The 26,747-nt window shown below is 43.6% G+C and overlaps 1 protein-coding gene across 1 annotated transcript; it reads left to right on the top strand.

Annotated features, from left to right (window-relative positions):
* The first annotated feature begins 5,306 nt into the window (after positions 1–5,306).
* LOC100136418 (GDP-L-fucose synthase) lies at positions 5,307–21,150 on the top strand. The gene is made up of 10 exons (XM_014169198.3): positions 5,307–5,591; positions 14,413–14,573; positions 14,720–14,834; positions 15,175–15,303; positions 15,407–15,480; positions 17,356–17,489; positions 18,053–18,184; positions 18,280–18,359; positions 18,504–18,603; positions 18,826–21,150. The coding sequence occupies exons 2-10, from the start codon at positions 14,413–14,415 to the stop codon at positions 18,879–18,881; spliced, it is 981 nt and encodes a 326-aa protein (XP_014024673.1). The 5' UTR covers positions 5,307–5,591; the 3' UTR covers positions 18,882–21,150.
* The last annotated feature ends 5,597 nt before the right edge of the window (positions 21,151–26,747 follow it).

Here is a 26,747-nt window from a genome sequence, read left to right as displayed (position 1 = left end):
GCGACCCTGACTGCGCCCGGCTGGCGGGCGTCCCTGGCTGCGCCCGGCTGGTGGGCGTCCCTGGCGGCTCCGGCGGCACTAACCCAGGATTCACCAGGCTGGGGAGATATGAAGGAGGCCTGGCCCTGGGCGCAGGCACAGGACTCACCAGTCTGGCGGGCGGCTCTGGCGGCTCCGGCGGCTCCGGGCTGGCGGGCGGCTCTGGCCCAGGATTCACCAGGCTGGGGAGACATGAAGGAGGCCTGGCCCTGGGCACAGGCACAGGACTCACCAGGCTGGGGAGACATGAAAGCGGCCTGGCCCTAGGCGTAGGCACAGGACTCACCGGGCTGGCGGGCGGCTCTGACTGCTCTGGACAGGCGGGCGGCTCTGGCGGCTCCGGACAGGCGGGCGGCTCTGGCGGCTCCGGACAGGCGGGCGGCTCTGGCGGCTCCGGACAGGCGGGCGGCTCTGGCGGCTCCGGACAGGCGGGCGGCTCTGGCGGCTCCGGACAGGCGGGCGGCTCTGGCGGCTCCGGACTCGGCGGCCCGGCGGCGGGCGGCTCTGGCGGCTCCTGACTGGCGGGCGGCTCTGGCGGCTCCTGACTGGCGGGCGGCTCTGGCGGCTCCTGACTGGCGGGCGGCTCTGGCGGCTCCGGACTGGCGGGCGGCTCTGGCGGCTCCGGACTGGCGGGCAGCTCTGGCGGCTCTGGACTGGCGGGCAGCTCTGGCGGCTCTGTACTGGCGGGCAGCTCTGGCGGCTCCGGACTGGTGAGACCCACTGGAGGCCTAGTCCTGGGAGGTGGCACAGGACAGACCAGGATGGGGAGACCCACTGGAGGCCTAGTCCTGGGAGGTGGCACAGGACGGACCAGGATGGGGAGACCCACTGGAGGCCTAGTCCTGGGAGGTGGCACAGGACGGACCAGGATGGGGAGATCCACTGGAGGCCTGGTCCGAGGAGGAGGCACAGGATAAACCGGGCTGTGGGGGAGCACTGGAGTTCTGGTACGGACGCTCTTTACCCACACTCCAGGCTGAATGCCCACTTTGGCCCGGCACGGGCGGAGAGCAGGCATTGTGCGAACTGGACCCTCCCAGCACTCTGGAGACACAGTGCGCAACGCCGGCGCAGGATAACCTGTACCGAGGAGGCGCACTGGAGACCAGACGCGCTGAGCTGGCACCATCTGCCCTGGCTCGATGCCTGCACTCGCATGGCACTTGCGGGGGGCTGGTATGTAGCACACCGAGCTTTGAACGCGCACTGGGGACACCGTACGCTCCACAGCATAACACGGTGTCTTACCAGTACCACGCTGCTTCCGGTAACCACGGGGAGTTGGCTCAGGTCTACCGCCTGACTCCGCCAATCTCCCCGTGTGCCCCTCCCCCCCAAAAAAATTGGGGGCTGCCTCTCGTGTCTGCTGCGCTCCCTTTCCTCATACCAGCGCCTCTCAGCTCTCGCCGCCTCGATCTCCCACTGCGGGCGGCGATAATCCCCAGCTTGAGCCCATGGTCCACCTTCGTCCAGTAATTCCCCCCATCTCCAGGAATCCTGAACGATCCTCTCCATTTTCTCCAAAGTCCATGAGTCCTTCTCCTGGTGCCTCTCCTTCCCCCGCTGCTTGGTCCGTTTTTGGTGAGTAATTCTGTAAGGGCTGTCGTCGGAAGAAGACCAAGGTGCAGCGGAGTTAGTGTTCATCATTGAATATTTAATAAAGAAAGAACACTATACAAACAAAACAAGAAAACCAACAGCCAAAACAGTCCTGTCAGGTGCAAAACACTAACAGAAACAATTACCCACAAAACCCAAAGGAAAAACATGCTCCTTATGTGTGACTCCCAATCAGCAACAACGAGCTTCAGCTGTGCCTGATTGGGAGCCACACACAGCCCAAAACAAAGAAATACAAAAACATTGAAAAAGGAACATAGAACGCCCACCCAATGTAACAGCCTGGCCTAACCAAAGAACAAAAACCCCTCTCTATGGCCAGGGCGTTACACTCTGACAAGGACTGGACCTCAATCTTCATCACAGGGTCTTTGGTTTGATCCCTCACCTCAATCAGTGCCTCTCTCACCACTGCTGCCTGATACCTCAGTGGCTCGACACTCTTAACTTTACTTTCCCACCTTGTCTCAGTCCACATCTTCAAAGTGATGTCCACATGTTTTTTCAGGATGGCCCATTGCTGTCTGGAGGCTGAGAACAAGGTGTACAGTTTGTGTTAGATGCCAAAGTAATCTGTGGCATCGACAGAATTTTTAGCAGCATCAGCCACAACCAGGTTCAATGTGTGAGCCCCACATGGCACAAATAGAGCTCTTGGATTCATTTCCAGGAGTCTGGCTTGGACACCTTTCTTTTTGCCTCATTATCCTAAGACTGTCCTCTGCAGTCCTCAAAATGAATTTTTAGCTCCTCTAATCTTTTGAGAATCAGGGATGCCAAATGTTGGCCCGTGGTCTCCTCTGCCTCCAAAAACCCCATAAATTATTCCTTTATGTGGGGCTCCTCCTTCAGTGACACAATTCTAATCACAACTGACAAATGTTCCGTGTGGCTGACATCTGAGGTGCAATCTAGAATGATAGAGTAGAATTTTGCCAGTTTGATGTCACTCACCATTATTGAAATGACCTTGCTGCTCAACAAATCAATGAGTTCATTCTGTATTTGGTGGCCAAGGTAGCTGGTGGTGTGACTCGAGGTCCCTTTTTGAACACGGTTAACCTGTTTAGGATAGGGGGCAGTATTTTCACGGCCGGATAAAAAATGTACCCGATTTAATCTGGTTATTACTCCTGCCCAGAAACTAGAATATGCCTCTTTATCGAAAATACAGGATCTCTGCTGTAACGTGACATTTTCTAAGGCTCCCATAGGCTCTTAGAAGGCGGCAGAATGTGGAATGATAACTCTGCAGTCCCTGGGCAAAAAACAGTAGGGGTTTTGGAAAGTGGTCATTCTGAGAACAATGACACTGGTGCGCGCGTGCATGTGACGACTCCATTTTCTATTTTCAGTGTTTGAACGGATCCAATGTCTCCCGGTTGGAATATTATCGCTATTTTACGAGAAAAATCGCATAAAAATTGATTTTAAACAGCGTTTGACATGCTTCGAAGTACGGTAATGGAATATTTTGAATTTTTTTGTCACGAAACATGCATGTATTGTATAACATAATGTCCTAGGAGTATCATCTGATGACGATCATCAAAGGTTAGTGCTGCATTTAGCTGTGGTTTTGGTTTTTGTGACATATATGCTAGCTTGAAAAATGGGTGTGTGATTATTTCTGGCTGGGTACTCTCCTGACATAATCTAATGTTTTGCTTTCGTTGTAAAGCCTTTTTGAAATCGGACAATGTGGTTAGATAAAGGAGAGTCTTGTCTTTAAAATGGTGTAAAATAGTCATATGTTTGAAAAATGGAAGTTTTTGCATTTTTGAGATATTTGTAATTCGCGCCACTCTGTACCATTGGATATTGGTGAGGCGTTCCGCTAGCGGAACGTCTAGATGTAAGAGGTTTAAGGTGCTCTTTCATGACTGGATCAAATTATGCCATCAGTTCAACCTCTGAGGAAATTTCCATTTGATGGAGAGTACAGTGTTTGTGTGTGTCCCCTTAGTGCCAGATTTCTAATTGCCAGAGACTGCACAATAGCAGTCAGACATGCCAACACTTCTCTTCATCTTATCCTCTCAGCCTCCGTTAGTGTCATCTCATGCTTATCAATTTTTTCCCATTTTTTGATCCTCATTGCCAGTTCTTTCCATGTTTTCATGCAGTTTTGGTGTTCTGGACTGCTGCCGTGTGAAGTCAGCAAAGAACGTGCGTGTTTCCAGTCTGTCAGTCCTGAGTTTGCTAAATTAATTTTCTTCTTAGAAAAGAGTTTGCAGCAGTAGCAGAAGAGGCTGTTGTTTCTTTCAGAATACACCAACCAACTACAATATGGAAATGTAAAACTTTGCAAAAGGGGAATTATCTATTTTGTTTATGTTATGCAGGGATGCACACATAAACACGTGTGCGTGTACCCACACACACACACACACACACACACACACACACACACACACACACACACACACACACACACACACACACACACACACACACACACACACACACACACACACACACACACACACACACACACACCTGAAGAATCCTGCTGGGCAGAAGTGGAAACAAATGGGTCTTCATCCTCATCCTCAGACAACATTTGTGAAGACACCTGTGTGGTTGAGGAGGTGGATGGCTCCTCTTCCTGAGGCTCCGAGATCATTTCTGAAGAGGCCTGTGTGGCTGAGGAGGTAGATGGCTCCTCATCCTGGCCAGTGCCAGAGGGTGCTCCAAAATATTTCAGAAGTGCCCCTGAATTTGCATTGAAATACAGTATATGTGTCTGCAACTCTAAATGCATTTGTTGCACAATTAAATATACATGTCATTATGCACAATTGATCAAACTTTCAGAATAGGAACCAAATGAACCATACAACCTCCTTGGCTAATTCTAGGCATAAGACACCCCAAAAGACTCAATATATCACAAAATATACAAAATACCAGCATAATATAGACGTCTTTTAAGTTAGCCTACAGCATTGGAAATTCTCTTTACTGAGCTCAGGACCTGCAGGCTACACACATTATCATGATGAAAATGTGTTAAATTATATCCAATGTTATGTAAGCTAGTTGGACAGAAAACGGTATATTGTCACCCGATGTAAGCAACATAGCAACATAGGCTAACAAACATACGTGTTATACTAGCCTATTTCATTAAATGCGTAATATTATACTCATAAAGAGATAACATAGCTGTGTACCTTTATCTTTTTCTAATTTCTCTTCTTCTTTCCTCTTTTTCCTAAACTGGGAAACTGATGACTTAGACCTTTTCCTGGCCCTTTGTGTTGATTTGGCACTCGAGCATCAATACATTACTCATACCCAAACACTGTCAACCAAGAGTCAAGACTAAACCAATTCACCTTGGTGGTGTGCAGACTGGTTTTATATTATTCTTAACGATTTCGCACAAACCAGAAAAAAAATGCAACAATATGTCTGTGAAACTATATATTCGCAGTATTATGAATGAATTGTTGTTTATTTGGTAGCATTTCGTAGTGTTACTGATTTTACTAGTTGCGTTAGTACTGTACAAAGTTAGAGGTGCGCTATTTGAACGATTCCCCCGCTTCCCCTACCTCGGGCTTCCAGTGACGAGACCTGAGGTCAACCTACCCCCACCCCGCTCTCCTCCCACACGGTAACGTGATGTTATTGACGTGACGTGCAAATGAGCGATAGAAAACCGATCGCGCAAATTTGTTTATGTATTTATTTATTCAAGCAGAGTATAAGAGAGTTGTACTCCAGTCTAGTAGGGGGCGGTAATACAACATCTAACAGATGCCAACATCCCTTAAACCTCATCGAAGAAGAAGGAAGAAGAAGAAGAAGAAGAAGGACGTTCTTCCTTGAGACTGGTAGAGGGTTGACTGTTCAGAATCACAATTACATTTAATAGAAGCATCTAACTTCATAGCTAGAAGAAGAATCAAGCTCTGGAGTAACTGGTAAGTAAAACACGTTTTATGTAACTGTAGCTAGCTACCAGTAATAATTGTAGTTTCGATTACAAAGGTTGCTATGTAAAATGAACATTTGTTTGCTTTTCCTTCGAAAGCCGTTCGTGTCTAACTAACTATGTTAGCTAGCTAAGCATTCTCTTGCTGACACACAAGACAATAACATTGGTTCAGTTCAACCCGCTGAGAAAACGTTATAGCAAGATAACATTTTCTCTTAAATTGCAAAGGCTAGCTAACTATAACATTATGTTCCTCTATGGTCCATGCTATACAGAATCCTTGGGACGTCCTAGCCCAATACTGGACTAAAGGAGCCTAGGGGTTACTCCTTATTAGTCCAAGGACCTTACACGTTCTGTTTAAAGGGATAATAGAGCCCCACAGTTGAGGTGTCATAATCCCCATAAAACCCAGCTGTCAAACAGGGATATAGTATCAATCGAAATAGTTTTACCACCATTCATTTTTTTCCCCCCCATAGGGTATTTTAGACACTTAGCTATACTGAACAAAAATATCAACGCAACATGGAAAGTGTCCATCCCATGTTTCATGAGCTGAAATAAAAGATTCCAGAAATGTTCCATATGCACAAAAAGCTAATTTCTCTCAAATGTTTTGCACAAATGTGTTTACATCCCTGTTAGTGAGCATTTCTCCTTTGCCACGATAATCCATCCACCTGACTGGTGTGGTATATCAAGAAGCTGATTAAACAGCATGATCATTATACAGGTGCCCCTTGTGCTGGGGACAATAAAAGGCCACTCTAAAATGTGCAGTTTTGTCACTCAACACAATGCCACAGATGTCTCAAGTTTTGAGTTAGTGTGCAATTGGAATTCTGACCAGGAAAGTCCACCAGAGCTGTTGCCAGAAAATTAAAGGTTCATTTCTTTACCATAAGCTGCCTCCAACATTGTTTCAGAGAATTTGGCAGTATGTCCAATAGGCCTCACAACTGCAGACAGTGTGTATGGAGTAGGGCTGGATGATATGGCCAAAATATAATATTATGTTATTCTTCAAATTTTTTATGGTGTTATGTTTTTTAATAATAAGTTCTAAATATATTTTGAGTAGTGTGCGTGACCCTCCGGTGGCAACACACTCTAAGTGATTTCAATGGGTCATAATCCATTCTGAATGTTTTTTGGTTGAATTGAACAGTATAAAACAATTTTCAGCATTTTTATAAATTTCTGCATTTCCTGCACTCATTTGAGATAATTTCCACACTGCAGCGTAGGGCTGCACGATATGGGCCAACAATAACCATATGTTGCGATTTGACTTACGATCTAGAGCAAAACACTTGGATGAACAGTTGGAATCATGTAAATATAATTGTTATTTAAATTCTGTAGTTAGAAAATAGTGGTGTAAAAATACTTGAAAGTACTACTTAAGTAGCTTTTTGGGGTATCTGTACTTTACTATTTATATTTTTAACAACTTTTACTTTTACTTCACTACATTTCTAAAGAAAATAATGTACTTTTTACTCTACCCTGACACCCAAAAGTACTCATTACATTTTGTATTATGTAACCACTCTCTCTCTCTTCAAATCAGTTTTGATTGGAAAAAGCTGTTCCAAAGCGGTCTTGAAGGTGTCTCTTTGTCCGTACAATGTAGAACACCTTGCACTGTGGACATTCCAATCTGTAGATGACATGCGTGGTTTTGCAGTTAATTAAATGCTTGACTTGATACTCCATTTTAGAAGCTGTGTCAACAAAATACTTTTTCTGTGCAATAAATGGTTGCACTGATTGCATTTCAAATCCAACTTTATTTGCCACATGAGCCGAATACAAGTGTAGACTTTACCGTGAAATGCTTACTTACAAGCCCTTAACCAACAGTGCAGTTCAAGAAGAAAATATTTACCAAGTAGGCTAAAATAAAAAGTAACAATAACGAGGCTATATACAAGGGGCACCGGTACCGAGTCAGTGTGCAGAGGTACAGGCTAGTTGAGGTAATCTGTACATGTAGTTGGGGGTGAAGTGACTATGCATAGGTAACAAACAGCGAGTAGCAGCAGTGTACGGGGGGGGGGGGGGGGGGTGTCAATGTAAATTGTCCGTTGGCGATTTTTATGAATTGTTCAGCAGTCTAATGACTTTGGGGTAGAAGCTGTTGAGGAGCTTTTTGGTCCTAGACTTGGCGCTCCGGTACCGCTTGCCGTGCGGTAGCAGAGAAAACAGTCTAACTTGGGTGACTGGAGTCTCTGACAAATTTTATGGGCTTTCCTCTGACACCGCCTATTATATAGGTCCTGGATGGCAGGAAGCTTGGCTCGCACTACCCTCTGTAGTGCCTTACTGTCCATTGCCATACCAGGCGGTGATGCAACCGGTCAGCATGCTCTTGATGGTGCAGCTGTAGAACCTTTTGAGGATCTGGGGACCATGCCAAATCTTTTCAGTCTCCTGAGTGGGAAAAGGTTTTGTCGTGCCCTCTTCACGACTGTTATGGTACGTTTGGACCATGATAGTTTGATGGTTCGTATGAGGCCATAGCGGGATTTCTTATAAACGTCCGGATTAGTCTCCCGCTCCTTGAAAGCTACAGCTCTAGCCTTTAGCTCGATGCGGATGTTGCCTGTAATCCATGGCTTCTGGTTGGGATATGTACGTACACTCACTGTGGCGATGACATCATCGATGCACTTATTGATGAAGCCGATGACTGAGGTGGTGTATTCCTCAATGCCATTGGCTGAATCCTGGAACATATTCCAGTCTGTGCTAGCAAAACAGTCCTGTAGTGTAGCATCCGCGTCATCTGACCACTTCCGTATTGAGCGAGTCATTTAAAAGAGCCCCTGGGTTTGTGGTCTAGCCAAGTTTTTGAGTCAGCAGTAAGATAGCTGTAGACTAATTTGTAATTTAGGGTAGGACTTCTCTTAAACCTTATGACTGGTGGCTCTGGGAACACTTTACGTAGTAGCGTATCACTTTGGATGATTCCCCAATTCTTTTAAATTATTATTTTAATGTTCTCTGCTTCAGTGCTGTATTTTGTAACAAATTACACTCTCTGGTGCATCATGAGGCACTCCCCTTCGCAACAAGTCGTCCAGCCCTTATACCTGCATCTTTCAGGAACTGAGCTCTGTAGCCCCGATTTCAAGAAGCAATTCAACAGATTTGACACTGTAGTCTGTTTCCTGATCGCAAATTCTGCCGACACTGTGGAATTGGCCATATGGAATATTTTATTTTAGCTTCCACCCCAAAAGGCTATCTGCCCTCAGAATGGTATTCCCATCTGTAGGCTTCCTAAAGATTGATGTGTACAAACAATCTTGGTCATTTTTACTGATGTCAAGGTCCAAAAAATGATTATCCTTGCTGTACTCCATAGTTAGTTTGATTGGATTAATGCTGTTAAGGTATTGGTGGAAGCAAATAAGTTCTTGTGAGCCATACCAGAACAGGTAAACATCATCAATATAGCGTCCCCACCTTATAATCCGGTCAAATCATTTTTTTAAATTTTTTTTTAAGAAGGATACATAATGAAGTCATTTTCCAATTTACCTACGTACAAACCAGTGTAGAAAAGGCTGTAGCAAGCTCCCATGGCACGTCCTTTGACTTGTTTAAAAATATGGTCCTGAAAGACAAAGATGTTATTATTGAGAGTCCATTCAGTCAGTGAGACAATGAATTCTGTGTGAGGCATCCATCTCAGGCCGGTTACTCAAGAAATGGTACATAGCTGCCAATCCTTGTTCATGTTCAATGGTGGTGTATAGAGACTCCACATCCATGGTGACTAAAAAGGAAGCTGTACCTATATTGTTAAATTCCTTAATTCTGTTCAATACATCTATGGTATCTTGAAGATGGGCTGGGAGTGACGGCAGAAAAGGCGTAATAGTAAAGTAATCAATGTACGTGGAGATTGGTTCTGTCAGACCTTTAATACCACTAATGAATGGTCTGACTGGGGGTTTTTCAAGATTTTTGTGGACTTTTGGAAGAAGATAAAATGAAGCCATATGCGGCCTGCCATTGAAAATAAATCTGAACTCATTGTCTGAAATGTAGCCATTCTCCTTTCTGTGAGGAACCCTTTCAATTCTGTTTTTAGGTCCTCTGTAGGGTTGAGTGTAAGAGATTGGTAGAATTCATCGTTGTCTAATTGACGGTAGTGGATTTCTATTAAGCAGCGAACTGAAAACTGCATCGTCATCAACGTTGTTGCTTGTGCTGCATTGACCATGCAGACTGAAAGCAAGTGTCTCGTGGTCAAGCAACAACAAATGCGCTCCTTGAGTGACAGAGGGCGGGGCTAGGTCTGTGTGGAAATCTGCATGGAGAGGGAACTCCAGTAGTGGAGTAAACTATTTTAAAAAGTGCCATTACACACGGTGTATCGCATTTAAAAAACCAAACATTCAAGTACAGTTAGAAGGTAAAGTAAAAACTCAAACCGGTCCATGCATCTATACCGGTATATCCTAAAATATGGTATACCGCCCAGCCGTAGTATGGAGTTGTGTGGGCGAGCGGTTTGCTGATGTCAACGTTGTGAACAGAGTTCACCATGGTGGGGTTATGGTATGGACAGGCATAAGCTACGGACATAAAACACAATTGCATTTTATCGATTACAATTTGAATGCACAGAGATACCGTGACGAGATCCTGAGGCCCATTGTCGTGCCATTCATCCGCCGCCATCACCTCGTGTTTCAGCCTAATAATGCACGGCCCCATGTCGCAAGAATCTGTACACAATTCCTGGATGCTGAAAAAGTCCCAGTTCTTCCATGGCCTGCAGACTCACCAGAAATGTCACCCGTTGAGCATGTTGGGATGCTCTGGATCGACGCGTACAACAGCTTGTTACAGTTCCCGCCAATATTCAGCAACTTCTCACAGCCATTGAAGACGAGTGGGACAACATCCCACAGGCCATAATCAACAGCATGATGTGGCAAATGGTGGTCACACAAGATAGACTGGCTTCCTCATCCACACCCCTACTTTGATTTTATTAAGGTACTGTATATATGACCAACAGATGCATATCTGTATTCCCAGTCGTGAAATCCATAGATTAGGGCCTCAATTATTTATTTCAATTGAATGATTTTCTTATGAACTGTAACTCGAAGTATTTAGAAATTGTTGAATGCTGTGTTTACAGTATACATAACATAAAATGTATATTGTCTAGTTGTTGATTTTGGAAAATATTTAATTTGAAATCTACATGTCATTGACCCAAATACATGTATACAATTTTGAGGCACAGTCTTAAAGCCCAATTAGTTATTTCGTTTGGGAAAGTCCAATCCAACAACATTGAGAAACAGAAAACCCATTGTCAGTGTTGTCTGCTTCCTCTTTCCTTCATTGCATTGTAGACTATTGGCTAATTCTTGAAACTAGAATAGGACCTTGGATCTAGAGACAAGATAAAGGACATGGTGTACTTTCCACTTAGGCTAAATCTTATCAGATACAATTTTACTTTTGTGGTTTGTTTGCTTTTGAAATTACATCCTTGAAGTTACATCCTCTACCTCTTCCAGTAAAAAGCCTAGGTTAATAGCCTATATTCAACCTAGTAAAAATCTACCCAGATCTATATAAATACTATTGTGTACTCTATTGCTGTCGTTGGCCATCCAAACATGACAATGAGTGACAGGGAGTTGTGATAGCACAAACAGACTGTTTGTTTAGTCCACTCCCTCTTGGATTCTTTCTTGGTGACTAAAGGAATTGAATATGTCATTTTAAAATGCTGGGACAATGCATCATCGTGTCTCACTACGTGTCCCGGAACCTGTAAGTGTAGGCAGGCGTATGTATCACACACCCACCCTTTGACAAACTGTAGATCATATTGCACCTTGAGTTCATGTTTTTTTTTCTATACTGTGTGTATACCTCGTCCCCAGGCTTCAGAGAAAGAAAGAGCCGGCTGTTGGAGATTAGTCTGTTAGTGACTCTTGTATAATTGATTCTTGATTCCTATTTCACTAAATTCATCAATCAATTTGGGATAAGTAATTTCCCTGCCATTTGTATGAAATAACTTTGTAGCCTTCTTCCAAAGTACAGTTGAAGTCGGTAGTTTACATACACTTAGGTTGGAGTCATTAAAACTCGTTTTTCAACCAGTCCACAAATTTCTTGTTAACAAACTATAGTTTTGGCAAGTTGGTTAGGACCTCTACTTTGTGCATGACACAAGTAATTTTTCCAACAATTGTTTACAGACAGATTATTTCACTTATAATTCACTGTAGCACAATTCCAGTGGGTCAGAAGTTTACATACAGTCGTGGCCAAAAGTTTTGAGAATGACACAAATATTAATTTCCACAAAGTTTGCTGCTTCAGTGTCTTTAGATATATTTGTCAGATGTTACTATGGAATACTGAAGTATTATTACAAGCATTTCATAAGTGTCAAAGGCTTTTATTGACAATTACATGAAGTTGATGCAGAGTCAATATTTGCAGTGTTGACCCTTCTTTTTCAAGACCTCTGCAATCCGCCTTGGCATGCTGTCAATTAACTTCTGGGCCACATCCTGACTGATGGCAGCCCATTCTTGCATAATCAATGCTTGGAGTTTGTCAGAATTTGTGGGTTTTTGTTCGTCCACCCACCTCTTGAGGATTGACCACAGGTTTCCTGGCCATGGACCCAAAATACCAATGTTTTGTTTCCTGAGCCACTTAGTTATCACTTTTGCCTTATGGCAAGGTGCTCCATCATTCTGGAAAAGGCATTGTTCGCCACAACTGTTCCTGGATGGTTGGGAGACGTTACTCTCGGAGGATGTGTTGGTACCATTCTTTATTCACGGCTGTGTTCTTAGGCAAATTTGAATGGTCTCAGGATGCTTTACTGTTGGCATGACACAGGACTGATGGTAGCGCTCACCTTGTCTTCTCTGGACAAGCTTTTTTCCGGATGCCCCAAACAATCAGAAAGGGGATTCATCAGAGAAAATGACTTTAACCCATTCCTCAGCAGTCCAATCCCTGTACCTTTTGCAGAATATCAGTCTGTCCCTGATGTTTTTCCTGGAGAGAAGTGGCTTCTTTGCTGCCCTTCTTGACACCAGGCCATCCTCCAAAAGTCTTCGCCTCACTGTGCGTGCAGATGCACTCACACCTGCCTGCTGCCATTCCTGAGCAAGCTCTGTACTGGTGGTGCCCCGATCCCGCAACTTTAGGAGACGGTCCTGGCGCTTGCTGGACTTTCTTGGGCTTTGCAATTCATCTGATCAATCTTCATAACATTCTGGAGTATATGCAAATTGCCATCATATAACCTGAGGCAGCAGACTTTGAAAATTAATATTTGTGTCATTCTCAAAACTTTTGGCCACGACTGTACACTAAGTTGACTGCCTTCAAACAGCTTGGAAAATTCCAGAAAATGATGTAATTGCTTTAGAAGCTTCTGATAGGCTAATTGACATCATTTGAGTCAACTGGAGGTGTACCTGTGGATGTATTTCAAGGCGTATCTTCAAACTCAAGTAAAGACTTGACATAATGGAAAATCAAAAGAAATCAGCCAAGACCTCAGAAAAAAAATTGTAGACCTCCACACACGTTCATCTGTACAAACAATAGTACGCAAGTATAAACACCATGGGACCAAGCAGCCGTCATACCGCTTAGGAAGGAGACGCGTTCGGTCTCCTAGAGATGAATGTACTTTGGTGCAAATCAATCCCAGAACAACAGCAATGGACCTTGTGAAGATGCTGGAGGAAACGAGTACAAAAGTATCTCTATCCACAGTAAAATTAGTCCTATATCACCATAACCTGAAAGGCTGCTCAGCAAGGAAGAAGCCACTGCTCCAGAAACACCATAAAAAAGCCAGACTGCGGTTTGCAACTGCACATGGAGACAAAGATTGTACTCTTTGGAGAAATGTCCTCTGGTCTGGTGAAACAAAAATGGCACTGTTTGGCAATAATGACCACCGTTATGTTTGGAGGGAAAGGGGGGGATGCTCGCAAGCCAAAGAACACCATCCCAACCGTGAAGCACGGGGGTGGCAGCATCATGTTGTGGGGGTGCTTTGCTGCAGGAGGGACTGGTGCACTTCACAAAATAGATGGCATCATGAGGGTGGAAAATGATGTGGATATATTGAAGCAACATCTCAAGACATCAGTCAGGAAGTTAAAGCTTGGTAGCAAATGGGTCTTCCAAATGCACAATGACCCCAAGCATACTTCCAAAGTTGTGGCAAAATGGCTTAAGGACAACAAAGTCAAGGTATTGGAGTGGCCATCAAAGCCCTGACCTCAATCCTATAGAAAATGTGTGGGCAGAACTGAAAAAGTGTGTGCGAGCGAGGAGGCCTACAAACCTGACTCAGTAACACCAGCTCTGTCAGGAGGAATGGGTCAAAATTCACCCAACTTATTGTGGAAGGCTACCCAAAACGTTTGACCCAAGTTAAACAATTTAAAGGCAATGCTACCAAATACTAATTGAGTGTATGTAAATGTCTGACCCACTGGGAATGTGATGAAAGAAATCCTTCTCTCTACTATTATTCTGACATTTCACATTCTTAAAATAAAGTGGTGATCCTAACTGACCTAAGACAGGGAATTTTTACTAGGATTAAATGTCAGAAATTGTGAGACTGAGTTTAAATGTATTCGGCTAAGGTGTATGTAAACTTCCGACTTCAAATATAGATTACCTCGAACTTCACTGATCTACAGATTGTAAGCAATTCACTGTTTCTCGCTCCCCTCCCCTGATTTCTCTCTCTGTGTGTGTGTGCGCAGATGGGAGATCGTACAGTGGATCAAAATGGTCCTATGCGGGTGTTGGTGACTGGGGGAACTGGTCTGGTGGGCAGGGCCATAGAACATGTGGTCAAAGAGGAGGGAGGGGCCAGGGAGGGAGAGGAGTGGATCTTCCTCTCGTCTAAGGATGCAAACCTCATGTGAGAGCTACACACACACACACCTGACCCAACATTCCCTCGCCTGCCTCAGTCCTTGCTCTGGGTGGCTTTGTAGCCCAGCCTCTGAGTTCCTGTGTCTTTGAAAAGTCAAGCTAACTTGTGTGTGTGTGTGTGTGCTCCCTCAGGGACATGGGTGAGACACGGGCAGTGTTTCAGAAGCACCAGCCCACCCATATCATCCACCTGGCAGCCATGGTGGGAGGGCTCTTCAAGAACATGAGGGCCAACCTAGACTTCTGGGTAAGTGGTTCAGGAGTTGTGATGAAACGGGCTGCATCCCGATTCTCCACACTGTTCCCGAAGTGTGCACTTGCACAATTTTCTCACATTACTTTTACAATGGTGGAAACTTTTACCAATCCTATGTCTTAAAATCCATGATGGGGAGTGTGCAAGTTGACACATCCCTATTGGCACCCTAATCACTAACTATAGTCCCTGGTCAGAAGTAGTACACTATAGTATATCGTGAATAGGGTACCAATGGGGACTCAAACTTATCCATCCATGTGTGATTTTGATCATGTATATTTACCAATGTATTCATCCATCCATCCATCCATCCATCCATGTTCTCCAGAGGAACAATATCTACATCAATGACAACGTTCTTCAGGCAGCACACGAGGTAGATGCTGTCAGGGTGGTCTCTTGTCTCTCCACCTGCATCTTCCCTGACAAGACCACCTACCCCATCGACGAGACCATGGTAACTGTGTGTGTGTGTGTGTGTGTGTGTGTGTGTAGTGACCATGGTAACGGCGTGTGTGTGTGTGTAGTCAACTACCATCATGTCTCTCTTTTTTTTCCAGATCCACAACGGCCCTCCTCATGAGTCTAACTATGGTTACGCCTACGCTAAGAGAATGATCGATGTCCACAATAGGTGTGTTCTTGTTTTATTTAAAGAGATTCTCCGGTACTTTTGTGTACTTTTTAGCCAGTTATGAAACTAGCGCTCACGAGACAAAAGTGGTCCCCGAAATGTGCGTACTATGTCACATGTGCAGATATGTGCACCACGTTGTTGCGATTTCTCTCGCTCTGCTGTGTGCATCTTCCTAGCTGTCACTCAAATGGCAAGGGGCTAAAGCTAATTGGCTGGAACTCGAATTGCAAGGGGGCTGGCCCACAGTAAAACAAATTGGGGGAAATGGCGCAGCACAGCTTCTAGAAAAGTCGCTTTCAAACTAGGGATGTCGTGGCTAATTGAGGTAAGACAGTAATTCTGCTCATAGATTATGCATGTAATAACTACATTAACACATCCAGCCCAAAGCGGGAGGTTTAAAAAAAATACTTAGTAGTCACCAAAGTTCCGGAGCATGTCTTTTACCTTTATTACAAGGGAGACCAGAAGGATATACTACGATTTGAAGCTAGATCTACTCACGGTTTTCTAAAGCTAGCCAGCTTCAGTTTCCTTCGTGTTCCAGCTCTGGCTTCATCCGTACTTCGACCATGGATATTGCTTGTCCTGCTAAAGCTAGCAGGCATGTCGCACGTGGCTAGTCGAACCTGGAACTCTTCGTTGGGATAATGCTGAAACATCAATCCAAGAGTTATTGCAAATTCAGCAGGCTATGGTGTGAAATTAGGCTTGATGAAGTGCCGTCTTCATTTTATTACTTTATGCCGATTTTTGATGTTCTTATCAATGTTAGTTCTGAAGGATTTCAAACCAAGTGCTTAGTATGGCCAAAAGTATGTGGACACCCCTTCAAATTGAATTAGACTATTTCAGCCACACTCATTGCTGACCAGTGTATAAAATTGAGCACACAGCCATGCTATCTCCATACACTTTGGCAGTAGAATGCCCCGTACTGAAGAGCTCAGTGCCTTTCAACATGGCACTTTCATAGGATGCCACCTTTCCATCAAGTTTCTGCCCTGCTAGATGCTACCCCTGTCAACTGTAAGTGCTGTTATTGTGAAGTGGAAACGTCTAGGAGCAAAAACTTGTCAGCCGCCATGTGGTAGGTCACATAAGCTCTCAGAACGGGACTGCCGAGTCCTGAAGCGCGTAGCGTCACCATGCACAATGCCAAGCGTTGACTGGAGTGGTGTAAAGCATGCTGCCATTGGACTCTGGAGTTGAGGAAACGTTTTCTCTGGAGTGTTGAATCCCGCTTCACCATCTGGCAGTCCGATGGATGAATCTGGTTTTGGCGGATGCCAGGAGAACGCTACCTGCCCCAATGCATAGTGCCAACTTTAAAGTTTGGTGGAGGAGGTATAATGGTCTGGGGCTGTTTTTCATGGTTTGGGCTAGGCCCCTTAGTTTCAGTGAGGGAAATCTTAATGCTACAGCATACAATGACATTCTATAAGATTCTGTGTTTCCTGTTTTAGCATAACAATGCCCCCGTGCACAAAGCGAGGTCCATACAGAAATGGTTTGTCGATCGGTGTGTAAGAACTTGACTGGCCTGCACAGAGCCCTGACCTCAACCCCATCTAACACCTTTGGGATGAATTGGAACACCGACTGCAAGCCAGGCCTAATCGCCCAATATCAGTGCCTGACCTCAATAATGCTCTTGTGGCTGAATGGAAGCAAGTCCCTGCAGCAATGTTCCAACATCTAGTGGAAAGCCTTCCTAGAAGAGTGGATACTGTTATAGCAGCAAAAGGGGGGGGACCAACTTCATTTTAATGCCCATGATTTTGGACGGGCAGGTGTCTAAATACTTTTGGCCATGTAGTGTATATGGCTCTGTGTGCATGTTCATGGATTAGTGGGTTGTGTGTGTTGCAGGGCGTATCACCAGAAGCATGGGCGGTGCTACACAGCAGTGATACCAACAAATGTGTTTGGTCCTCATGATAACTTCAACATTGAGGATGGACATGTACTACCAGGTCTCATACACAAAGCCTACATTGCTCAGAGTAAGATAACTACACAACACTCACTAATAGCTATAACGATATCTATTTCTTTATTCTCCAGCCAACTGTAGCCTGCTATCTTTTTGGGGTCTGTATACTGCAATTTGGTTTATAGCTCTGAATGTATATGTGTATAATATTTATTAAATGTATAAAACCTTTACAGTGTACCTCCCTACATCTAATCTCTGTTAATCCAGATTTGCAGAATTTGGTCAGCTGCGTGATTTAAGTTCTGTATTCATAGTGTTAGAAATTCATAGTTCTGCCATAAACGACATCTCCACCCTCACGAAAGGAAGCTCTCAGCCAAAGAACCTATTTTCTGATCCGTGTGGGCACATGCGCGAAGCACTCGAGGCAAAGCAGTTTTAGCACCACCTTCGCCCAGTCCTAATACATCCAATTAACCAGTGATTAAAAAAAATCAAAATAACTGAACTAATGCTGCTCGGATCTCACACGTCCCATTCATCCCTGGTAGATTCTCTCTGTCTACATGCAGAATCTGCCCACGGGAAATTATATTTCTCCTAACAAGCCTTTACTCATCCGTGTGTTAGAGGAGGGCAGTCCGCTGGTGGTGTGGGGCTCAGGAACTCCCAGAAGGCAGTTCATCTACTCATTGGACCTGGCTCGTCTCTTCCTCTGGGTGCTGAGAGAGTACCATGAGGTGGACCCCATCATACTGTCTGGTGAGCGCACACACACACACGCATAAACACACACATTAAACAAAAAATTATTTTCAGGATTCAGTTTTGTCTCCCTCTCTCGCTTTGTATTTTAGTTGGTGAGGAGGATGAGGTGTCCATCAAGGAGGCAGCCGATGCCGTCGTCGAGGCGCTGGGGTTCAAAGGTCAAGTGACTGTATCCTTTCACCTGGCTGCATGGCCAGATTACAGCGCTAACACACACCACACTCCCTCTCTCTTGTACTCATTCTCTCTCTATCACACACGCACAACCTGCCAGTAGTAGTGGCAGTTTGATTCCCTAACTCATGACCTCCAGTATGACACTACCAAAGCGGACGGTCAGTTCAAGAAGACTGCCAGCAACGCCAAGCTGCTGCGGTACCATCCCAACTTCACCTTTACCCCCTTCAAACAAGGTACCTCCTTCTCCAACACCGGCAATTAGAGAAAAAAAACAAAATTGATTGGGCTGATTTTTTTACAACTTTTTTAAATTATTATTATTTTGTTTGTTTTTTGCACATTGAACCATGTTGCACACTGTAGTTCAAAAACTATATCTGTATTCGGCCATCTTTTTATTAACGTTCGCAATTGCTGATTTTCCTTGTTGTTCTTCCCTCATCCCTCTGTCACAGCTTTGAAGCAGACGTGTGATTGGTTCGTGGCCAATTACGACAATGCCCGCAAGTGAATATTCCTTCAATATGATTGAGTCATGGGTAACTGCATACATGGAGTGTGTCTGAAAGTGGGAGGATCAACAGAAGCGGGTGTATGGAAAGCGAATCAGCTAATTGGGCAGATTTGTTGCCACTCAAGACCGTTTTGCGTGGCAGATTGGGCTGCATGACGAGTTGATTGTTGACAACTGTAGCATTTTAGCTAACCCTTTTCCTAACCTACCACCAGGGTTGGGTAGGTTACATTCTAAATGTAATGTTAGGTACTAGGTACCTGTCCAAAATTGTAATCAATGTGAGTGTGTTGCTATGGAATACCTAGGATAGGATAAAGTAATCCTTCTAACCCCCCCCCCTAAAAGATTTAGATGCACTATTGTAAAGTGGTTGTTCCACTGGATATCATAAGGTGAATGCACCAATTTGTAAGTCGCTCTGGATAAGAGCGTCTGCTAAATGACTTAAATGTAAATGTTATAGTAGTAAAAGCCAAATTCAATATTTTATCCCCCCCAAAAATTGGTGATACCTACAGGGGACCTACAATTCTAAATCAAATAGCTAAATGATCCATGGTATGACCGTCTTAAAACAATTCCATATGTTAGTTTAGTAAAATCCCCCCCTGATGTTACATCCATCACTGTTGATCCACTCACTTCTTTTGAAACTCCCACTATTCAGTCACACTTAAAGTATGCAGTTACCTATACTTGATCTGATTGGCTGTCAAGCAACCAGACCCAGGAAGGCAGGAGCAGGAAGAGGGGGTCATGGGGAGTCAAACCTTCAGGAGCTGAAGGTTCTAGAACTGAAGAATGTACTAATCAGACCTCACATGAAGAACGTTATCTGCCATTACATTGTCTTGTCAGATTGATGTGGGCTCGTGCTGGAGTGAGGGGAATTGACCGTGCACAACATGGCAGTGTAGCTTGTAGTGTCTGAGTTGATCTCTCAGTTTTGTGGAATAATTATAATGTTAAATGTAGGTGGTGGCATGCACTTTACATTTGTGCGAACGCCAATAAATTAGAGAAGATGTAATGTGGTCCTGATCATGTCGCTGAAATTCCTTGAAGAATGTGAAGTTTGGGCTTGTCTGAACGTTCTAAACCGCTTTGGAGGAGTCCCAAACTGCATCATATTCCCAATATAGTACACTACTTTGGACCAGAGCCCTATGGCACTATGTAGGGAATAGGGTACCATTTGGGACGCATCCTATCAATTTATGTCTGGAGTGACCAGCAGGACTCCACTGTCTCGTCTCCCCTGTCCCCCTCGCTATAACCATGCCTACACCATAGGAATAGAATTGTCCAAAAATAAACCACAATAGGAAGGCTCTGGTGAATTCTGTTCACACTACTCTCAATTTGTCTACTTTATCATCTGATGCATGTTGGGTTTATATTTTTGTTCAATATACAACAAATTCAAAGATTTGACTGAGTTACTTCATATAAGGAAATCAGTCAATTGAAATATGTTCATTTGGTCCTAATCTATGGCATTCACATGACTGGGAATACAGATACCTTAAAAAAAAGAAAACGGGCCTCAGGATCTCATCACAGTATCTCTGTGTATTGAAATTGCCATTGATAAAATGCAATTGTGTTTATTGTCCATAGCTTATGCCTGCCCATACCATAACCCCACTGCCACCATCAGGCACTCCGTTGACATCAACAAACCACTCGCCCGCACGACTCCATATACGTGGTCTGCGGTCGTGAGGCTGGTTGGACATACTGACAAATTCTCTAAAACGACGTTTGAGGCAGCGTATGGTAGAGAAATGAACTTGAAATGATTTGGCAACAGCTCTGGTGGACATTCCTGCAGTCAGCATGCCATGTGCACGCTCCCTCAACTTCAGACATATGTGGCATTGTGGTGTGACAACTGCACATTTGATTGGTCATATGTCTCCAGCACAAGGTACACCTGTGTAATGAGCATGCTGTTTAATCAGCTTCTTGTTATGCCACATCTGTAAAGTGGAAGGATTTTTCTTGGCCAAGAAAAATGCCCACTAACGGATGTAAACAAATTTGTGCACAAGATTTGAGTGAAAAGCTTTTTGTGCGTATGGAACATTTCTGGGATCTTTTATTTCAACACTTTACATGCGTTTTATTTGTCCAGTGGAGAATACTAGGTGGTTTGAGAGGTTCTTTTATATCTTTCTTTACAAAAAAAACTAATTGTTTTAAAGGGTGCAGTATGTATATTGGTGGCGGGCTGAGAATAAATGAAGAATGTTTATTTTAACCATTAAGTCTGGGTGTCATTGTACAACTACTTTCAGTCTTGCCTTGGTGCAGAACAGTGAAGCAGTGTTGTGGCTCCTGGGTGAAGTTCTCTAGGATCAGCTTACCCTACCCCAATCCAAACCTTAACCATTAGTGGGGGAAATTCACCCCAGACCAGGGAAACTTCATTCTACACCATGTGGGGTGAGGTAAGGCATGTGGAACACCTGTCTGGTTGATCAGTGGTGTATAGATTTAAATTCTTAGCTAAATCTGTTGCAATGCATAATTTCAGTGCTCTGAGACCAATGTTTTTGTTGTACAGTGGTCCCCATAAACTTAAAAAATACTTGAGAGTGACCTACCAGGGGAGTATTCATTGGTGAATTTTCCAACTTGCTAACGCGTAGAACGATGTTCCTGAGTTTCCAATTTGGGAAGTATCAGAATGAGCCAATATGAAGCTCTACATAAATTTACATTCATTTCAACACGAAGGTTCCCAGTTTCTGATGGCATGTGAATGTGGCATAATTTCAAGTTGGATTAATAATGGATTCTAGAGCCGGTTTCCCAGACACAGATTAAGGCTAGTCTTGGACTAAAGGCAAGCTCAATTTAGAATCTCCATAGTCCAGGACTAGGCTTAATCTGTGTCTGGGAAGCCATCCCCTAGTCTACTAATATAGTCAAAGCGTGTCATTGAACTTTCTTTTCACGTAATTTACTTTAAGATATAACATTTACTAATTGAATGTGGTATGCAGTGTCCTGCTCTTCCCAGATGACAAGGGCACATAGAAATGATTATACTAACTTTGCTTTTCAGGCAGAAACATTTGCATAGGTGACATTCAAACTCAAAGTACCAAAATAGTTCAGAGAAGAAAAAAATAATTCCCAACATCACAGTCCAAACCTTTAGTAAAATCAAGAGTACCTTATTAGAGCGATTTAGTGCTTTATGGGCAAATCTTAACTGCTACATTGACATCAGTACATGACTAAGGGAAAATTCAACTTCAGTGAATGTTAGAATTTGCTCCCTAGTCCTCTCCATAACTCAAATGCAAACTACAAATCTACACAACCATAAGCAAAGAGACTGGTCTATCATGCCTATTGTACACACAGGGTGCAAACAATCCTGCCTCCATAATCCCTTGTAGAATATTGTAACTTTGTTTAGTACTGTAATAAAGCTTGAGACCACAGCTTTACCACAGTACTTTCACATTTGCAGCCAGACAGAGGCAAGTATCCTCCTATACGGGATGTCACAGGCAAGCGCTTTCATCCACACAGACATACGGTTAATACTCATGACAACTGGTCATTGCTTTAGAGACGGCAACAGAGAAACCATGGTAACTAAATTGGTTAAAAGAAAAATAAGAGTAGGAGAATAGCCCAGGTACTTACTGGTCCTCCTGGGAGGATGATCACATGACGGCTGTCGAGTAGGGCACACTAGCAAACATGTTTGCAAAGGAAAACATCAGTGTTCTTATTAGGAACATTTCAGGTAGTACCTCACCACTGGTCGGGGCAGGGTTTGCATCCCAAATGGAAGGCTATTCCCATAGACTTCCACATCGCATCTGTGCCATTCTGCATCTGAGAGAAAGGCAAGCGCCATTAAGGCCGTCTCTATTTTGAAGTAAATTTTCTTCTTACTACTTCTGAGTTGGCAAACAAACAAAGGGTGCACACTGCCACCTAGAGTTTGTTAAGACGGGTATAAAGCCAAAGTTGCCGATTTACTGCCGCCTGCCGTTATGGAACATTTCCTCACAAGTATAATTCATTGGCTGATCTGTCTTTGTGACCTGAATAGAATTATGTGATCCTTCCTTAACCCATAGGAAGTCCCACCCAGTTAACTACTTTGAAATGGTGGAAGTCTTCAATGGGCTTTTGGGAACTAGAGTGTGCCCTGGTCAAAAGTAGTGCCCTATGCATGGAATAGGGTGCCATTTGGGATGCAGCCATGGTGTTGTTCAGAGGCAGTTGTAGAAGATATACCCACCCTCGTGGACATGGCAGTACCCCAGTCCCAGCACCGCCATCTTCTTACATGGCTGTCCCGTCCTGGTAGTGCCATTGCACAGCTGCCCGCCAGACACAGAGCTACCAGGGGACAGGAGGAGAGAGGAAGAGAAAATGTGCATGTTTGAGGAGATCAGTTTGAGCAAGGTAAGGCACAGAATAGCTAATCTTGATCACATAATGAGTAGTTATTTGAGATACAAAGTGATTTGTAAATCAGGGGTTCTGTGCAGCCCGGCTGTAATGAGGTCAATCTGAAACGTGCACTTTGTATGTCTGTCCCTCGGTCTTGTGCCTGTCACAATGGTGAAAATGATATTTCTATATTAAATTAACAGGAGAAAGTGGAAGATGTTTAAACTCCAGTGAGAGTGGACAATTGTTGGTCATTTAAGGAAATATGTTTTTTTGACCTCCAGAGCTGGACCAACTTGTATCAAATACCTCTGATCAAATCAGTCTACTAGCCCACCACAGTACAAGTACAACACCACAGTACAAGTAACCATTTGTTCCTCTATAAACATAGTGCATGGGGTGTGGCATAAAGTGATCTTATATGATGTCATCATTGGTAGGGCTGTGGCAGTCATTTAATTTTGTCAGACGGTTATTGTCATGCAAAAGTCTGCCGGTCTCACGGTAATTTACAGTTAATTAACAAAGTTTAGCATCTCCAGGCCTCCCTCCACTTATACAAGCCGCTGATGCGTGCTTCTGGAACATGTACATTATTTTAGTCAGGTCTAAAGAAACACATGAAGAATGAACTATGCTAATGTCCATGCCATAGGCTGTAGGCTTGTTCATTTAGCTGACAAAATATTTTGTATAAGTCCCGTTCCCTTTTATATTATATGATTTTATAGTAAGAAGAATATAATTGAACTTAGCTGAATAAAATAGAAAGGATATTTATCCCATTCCGGAGCGAGTGTGCATGTGAAGTGGATATGTTGAACCTAAAAGTGATCATTTGAAACAACTCTAAATCTAGCGTAATAGACGTATTTGGCAACTTTAGTTGTGAATGATACAAATCTTAATGTATTAGAAATAAAACATATGGGCTGCATGATGTGACTATAGGCTATTGATGCGAGCGAAACAGCGCCCCTCTGTCTCTGTAGGCCGTCTATCTGATGCTGTCTCGTTGCCACCCGTAGCATTGAATGCAAGGGAAGCCAGCGAGCATTTGATCTCCCTTGATACATTTTTTTTATAATATAATAGTCGATACGCGTTGCTCTACACTGAGTGAGCTCAACTGTGAATGGTCGTAGCGTACCAAAAAATAAAAGTGTCAAGGGCTTCCCTCCAATCACATCAAGAGCAATACCTCATTGACAGAAACAACTTGAATTGTTGTCCTCCGGTGGCTAGTTAGCTAGCTAAAATGGTCCCTTTCCTAAATTAGCCATTGATGGAGATCGGGATTTGAACTTGTGGTTTTACTTAATTCTCCGTGCTGGCCAATGATTAACGGTGATTCTGATCCAACCCTAAATTCATACATTGTGCCCCTGGCCTAAGAGGATGGGGGTTCAATATGTAGCTAGAGGTAGAAGGCTAATGTTGAAAAAGGCTAGCTAACTTTGCCCATGAAAGGAAGTTAGGCTAGTGAGCAAGCATTTTAACCTGTTATGGATAGGGAGCAGTATTTTCACGGCCGGATAAAAAAACGTACCCGATTTAATCTGATTATTACTCCTGCCCAGAAACTAGAATATGCATATAATTATTAGCTTTGGATAGAAAACACTCCAAAGTTTCTAAAACTGTTTGAATGGTGTCTGAGTATAACAGAACTCATTTGGCAGGCCAAAACCTGAGAAGATTCCTTACAGGAAGTGCGCTCTCTGACCATTTCTTGGCCTTCTACACTCTCTTTATTGAAAACTGAGGATCTCTGCTGTAACGTGACATTTCCTACGGCTCCCATAGGCTCTCAGAAGGCGGCAAAATGCTGAATGATGTCTTTGCAGGCCCAGGCTGAAAAACAATAGCGCATTTGGATAGTGGTCGATCAGAGACTGGAGGCGCGTGCACGAGGTGACACCATGTTTTTATTCTTTAGTCTTTGAACGAAAACAACGACTCCCGGTCGGAATATTATCGCTTTTTTACGAGAAAAATAGCATAAAAATTGATTTTAAACAGCGGTGGACATGCTTCGAAGTACGGTAATGGAATATTTAGAATTTTTTTTGTCACGAAACGCGTTGGGCGCGTAACCCTTCGTCACCCTTCGGATAGTGTCTTGAACGCACGAACAAAACGCCGCTATTTGGATATAACTATGGATTATGTGGAACCAAACCAACATTTGTTATTGAAGTAGAAGTCCCGGGAGTGCATTCTGACGAAGAACATCAAAGGTAATCCAATTTTTCTTATAGTAAATCTGAGTTTGGTGAGGGACAAACTTGGTGGGTGTCAAAATAGCTAGCCTGTGATGGCGAGCTATTTACTTAGAATATTGCAAAATGTGCTTTCACCGGAAAGCTATTTTAAAATCGGACACCTCGATTGCATAAAGGAGTTCTGGATCTATAATTCTTAAAATAATTTATGTTTTTTGTGAACGTTTATCGTGAGTAATTTAGTAAATTCACCGGAAGTGTTCGGTGGGAATGCTAGTTCTGAACGTCACATGCTAATGTAAAAAGCTGGTTTTTGATATAAATATGAACTTGATTGAACAAAACATGCATGTATTGTATAACATAATGTCCTAGGTGTGTCATCTGATGAAGATCATCAAAGGTTAGTGCTGCATTTAGCTGTCTTCTGTGTTTTTGTGACATTGTATGCTAGCTTGAAAAATGGGTGTCTGATTATTTCTGGCTGGGTACTCTGCTGACATAATCTAATGTTTTGCTTTCGCTGTAAAGCCTTTTTGAAATCGGACAGTGTGGTTAGATAAAGGAGAGTCTTTAAAATTGTGTAAAATAGTCATATCTTTGAAAAATGGAAGTGTTTGGATTTTTGAGGAATTTGTAATTTGCGCCACGCCTATCATTGGATATTGGAGCAGGTGTTCCGCTAGCGGAACGTCTAGATGTAAGTTAACCAGGTAGCCTAGGACAACAAATACTAAAAGTGTGTACTGTATGAGTACAGGATGGCATTGGCGTTTCTCTACAAGTAGGGTGAGTCAACATGTTTCTTCTACTTCCACACGTGCACAAAATCAGAACTATGGACTGTTTTTCTAGCACAGACTGGAATATGTTCCGTGATTCATCCAATGGCATTGAGGAGTATACCACCTCAGTCATCGGCTTCATCAATAAGTGCATTGACGACGTCGTCCCCAGTGACCGTACGTACATATCCCAACCAGAAGCAATGGATTACAGGCAACATCCGCACCGAGCTAAACGCTAGAGGTGCCATTTTCAAGGAGTGGGACACTAATCCGGACGCTTATAAGAAATCCCGCTATGCCCTCAGATGAATTATCAAACAGGCAAAGCATCAATACAGGGCTAAGATTAGTAATCGTATTCGACGGATTACCAGGGCATGTACTCAGAGCATGCACGGACCAACTGGCAAGTGTCT

Source organism: Salmo salar, chromosome 23 (genome assembly GCF_965601325.2).
Source record: "Salmo salar chromosome 23, fSalSal1, whole genome shotgun sequence".
Taxonomy (NCBI): Eukaryota; Metazoa; Chordata; class Actinopteri; order Salmoniformes; family Salmonidae; genus Salmo; species Salmo salar.
This window is presented reverse-complemented; position numbering and strand designations above follow the sequence as displayed.

What these genes read in the sequence shown, in the direction of transcription:
- LOC100136418 (XM_014169198.3), top strand. Translation starts at nt 14,413, where the DNA reads ATGGGAGATCGTACAGTGGATCAAAATGGTCCTATGCGGGTGTTGGTG. An exon ending in GGACCCCATCATACTGTCTG is followed by an intron (nt 18,185 to 18,279) that starts GTGAGCGCACAC and finishes TTTGTATTTTAG; the next exon opens with TTGGTGAGGAGGATGAGGTG. An exon ending in CTTTACCCCCTTCAAACAAG is followed by an intron (nt 18,604 to 18,825) that starts GTACCTCCTTCT and finishes CCTCTGTCACAG; the next exon opens with CTTTGAAGCAGACGTGTGAT.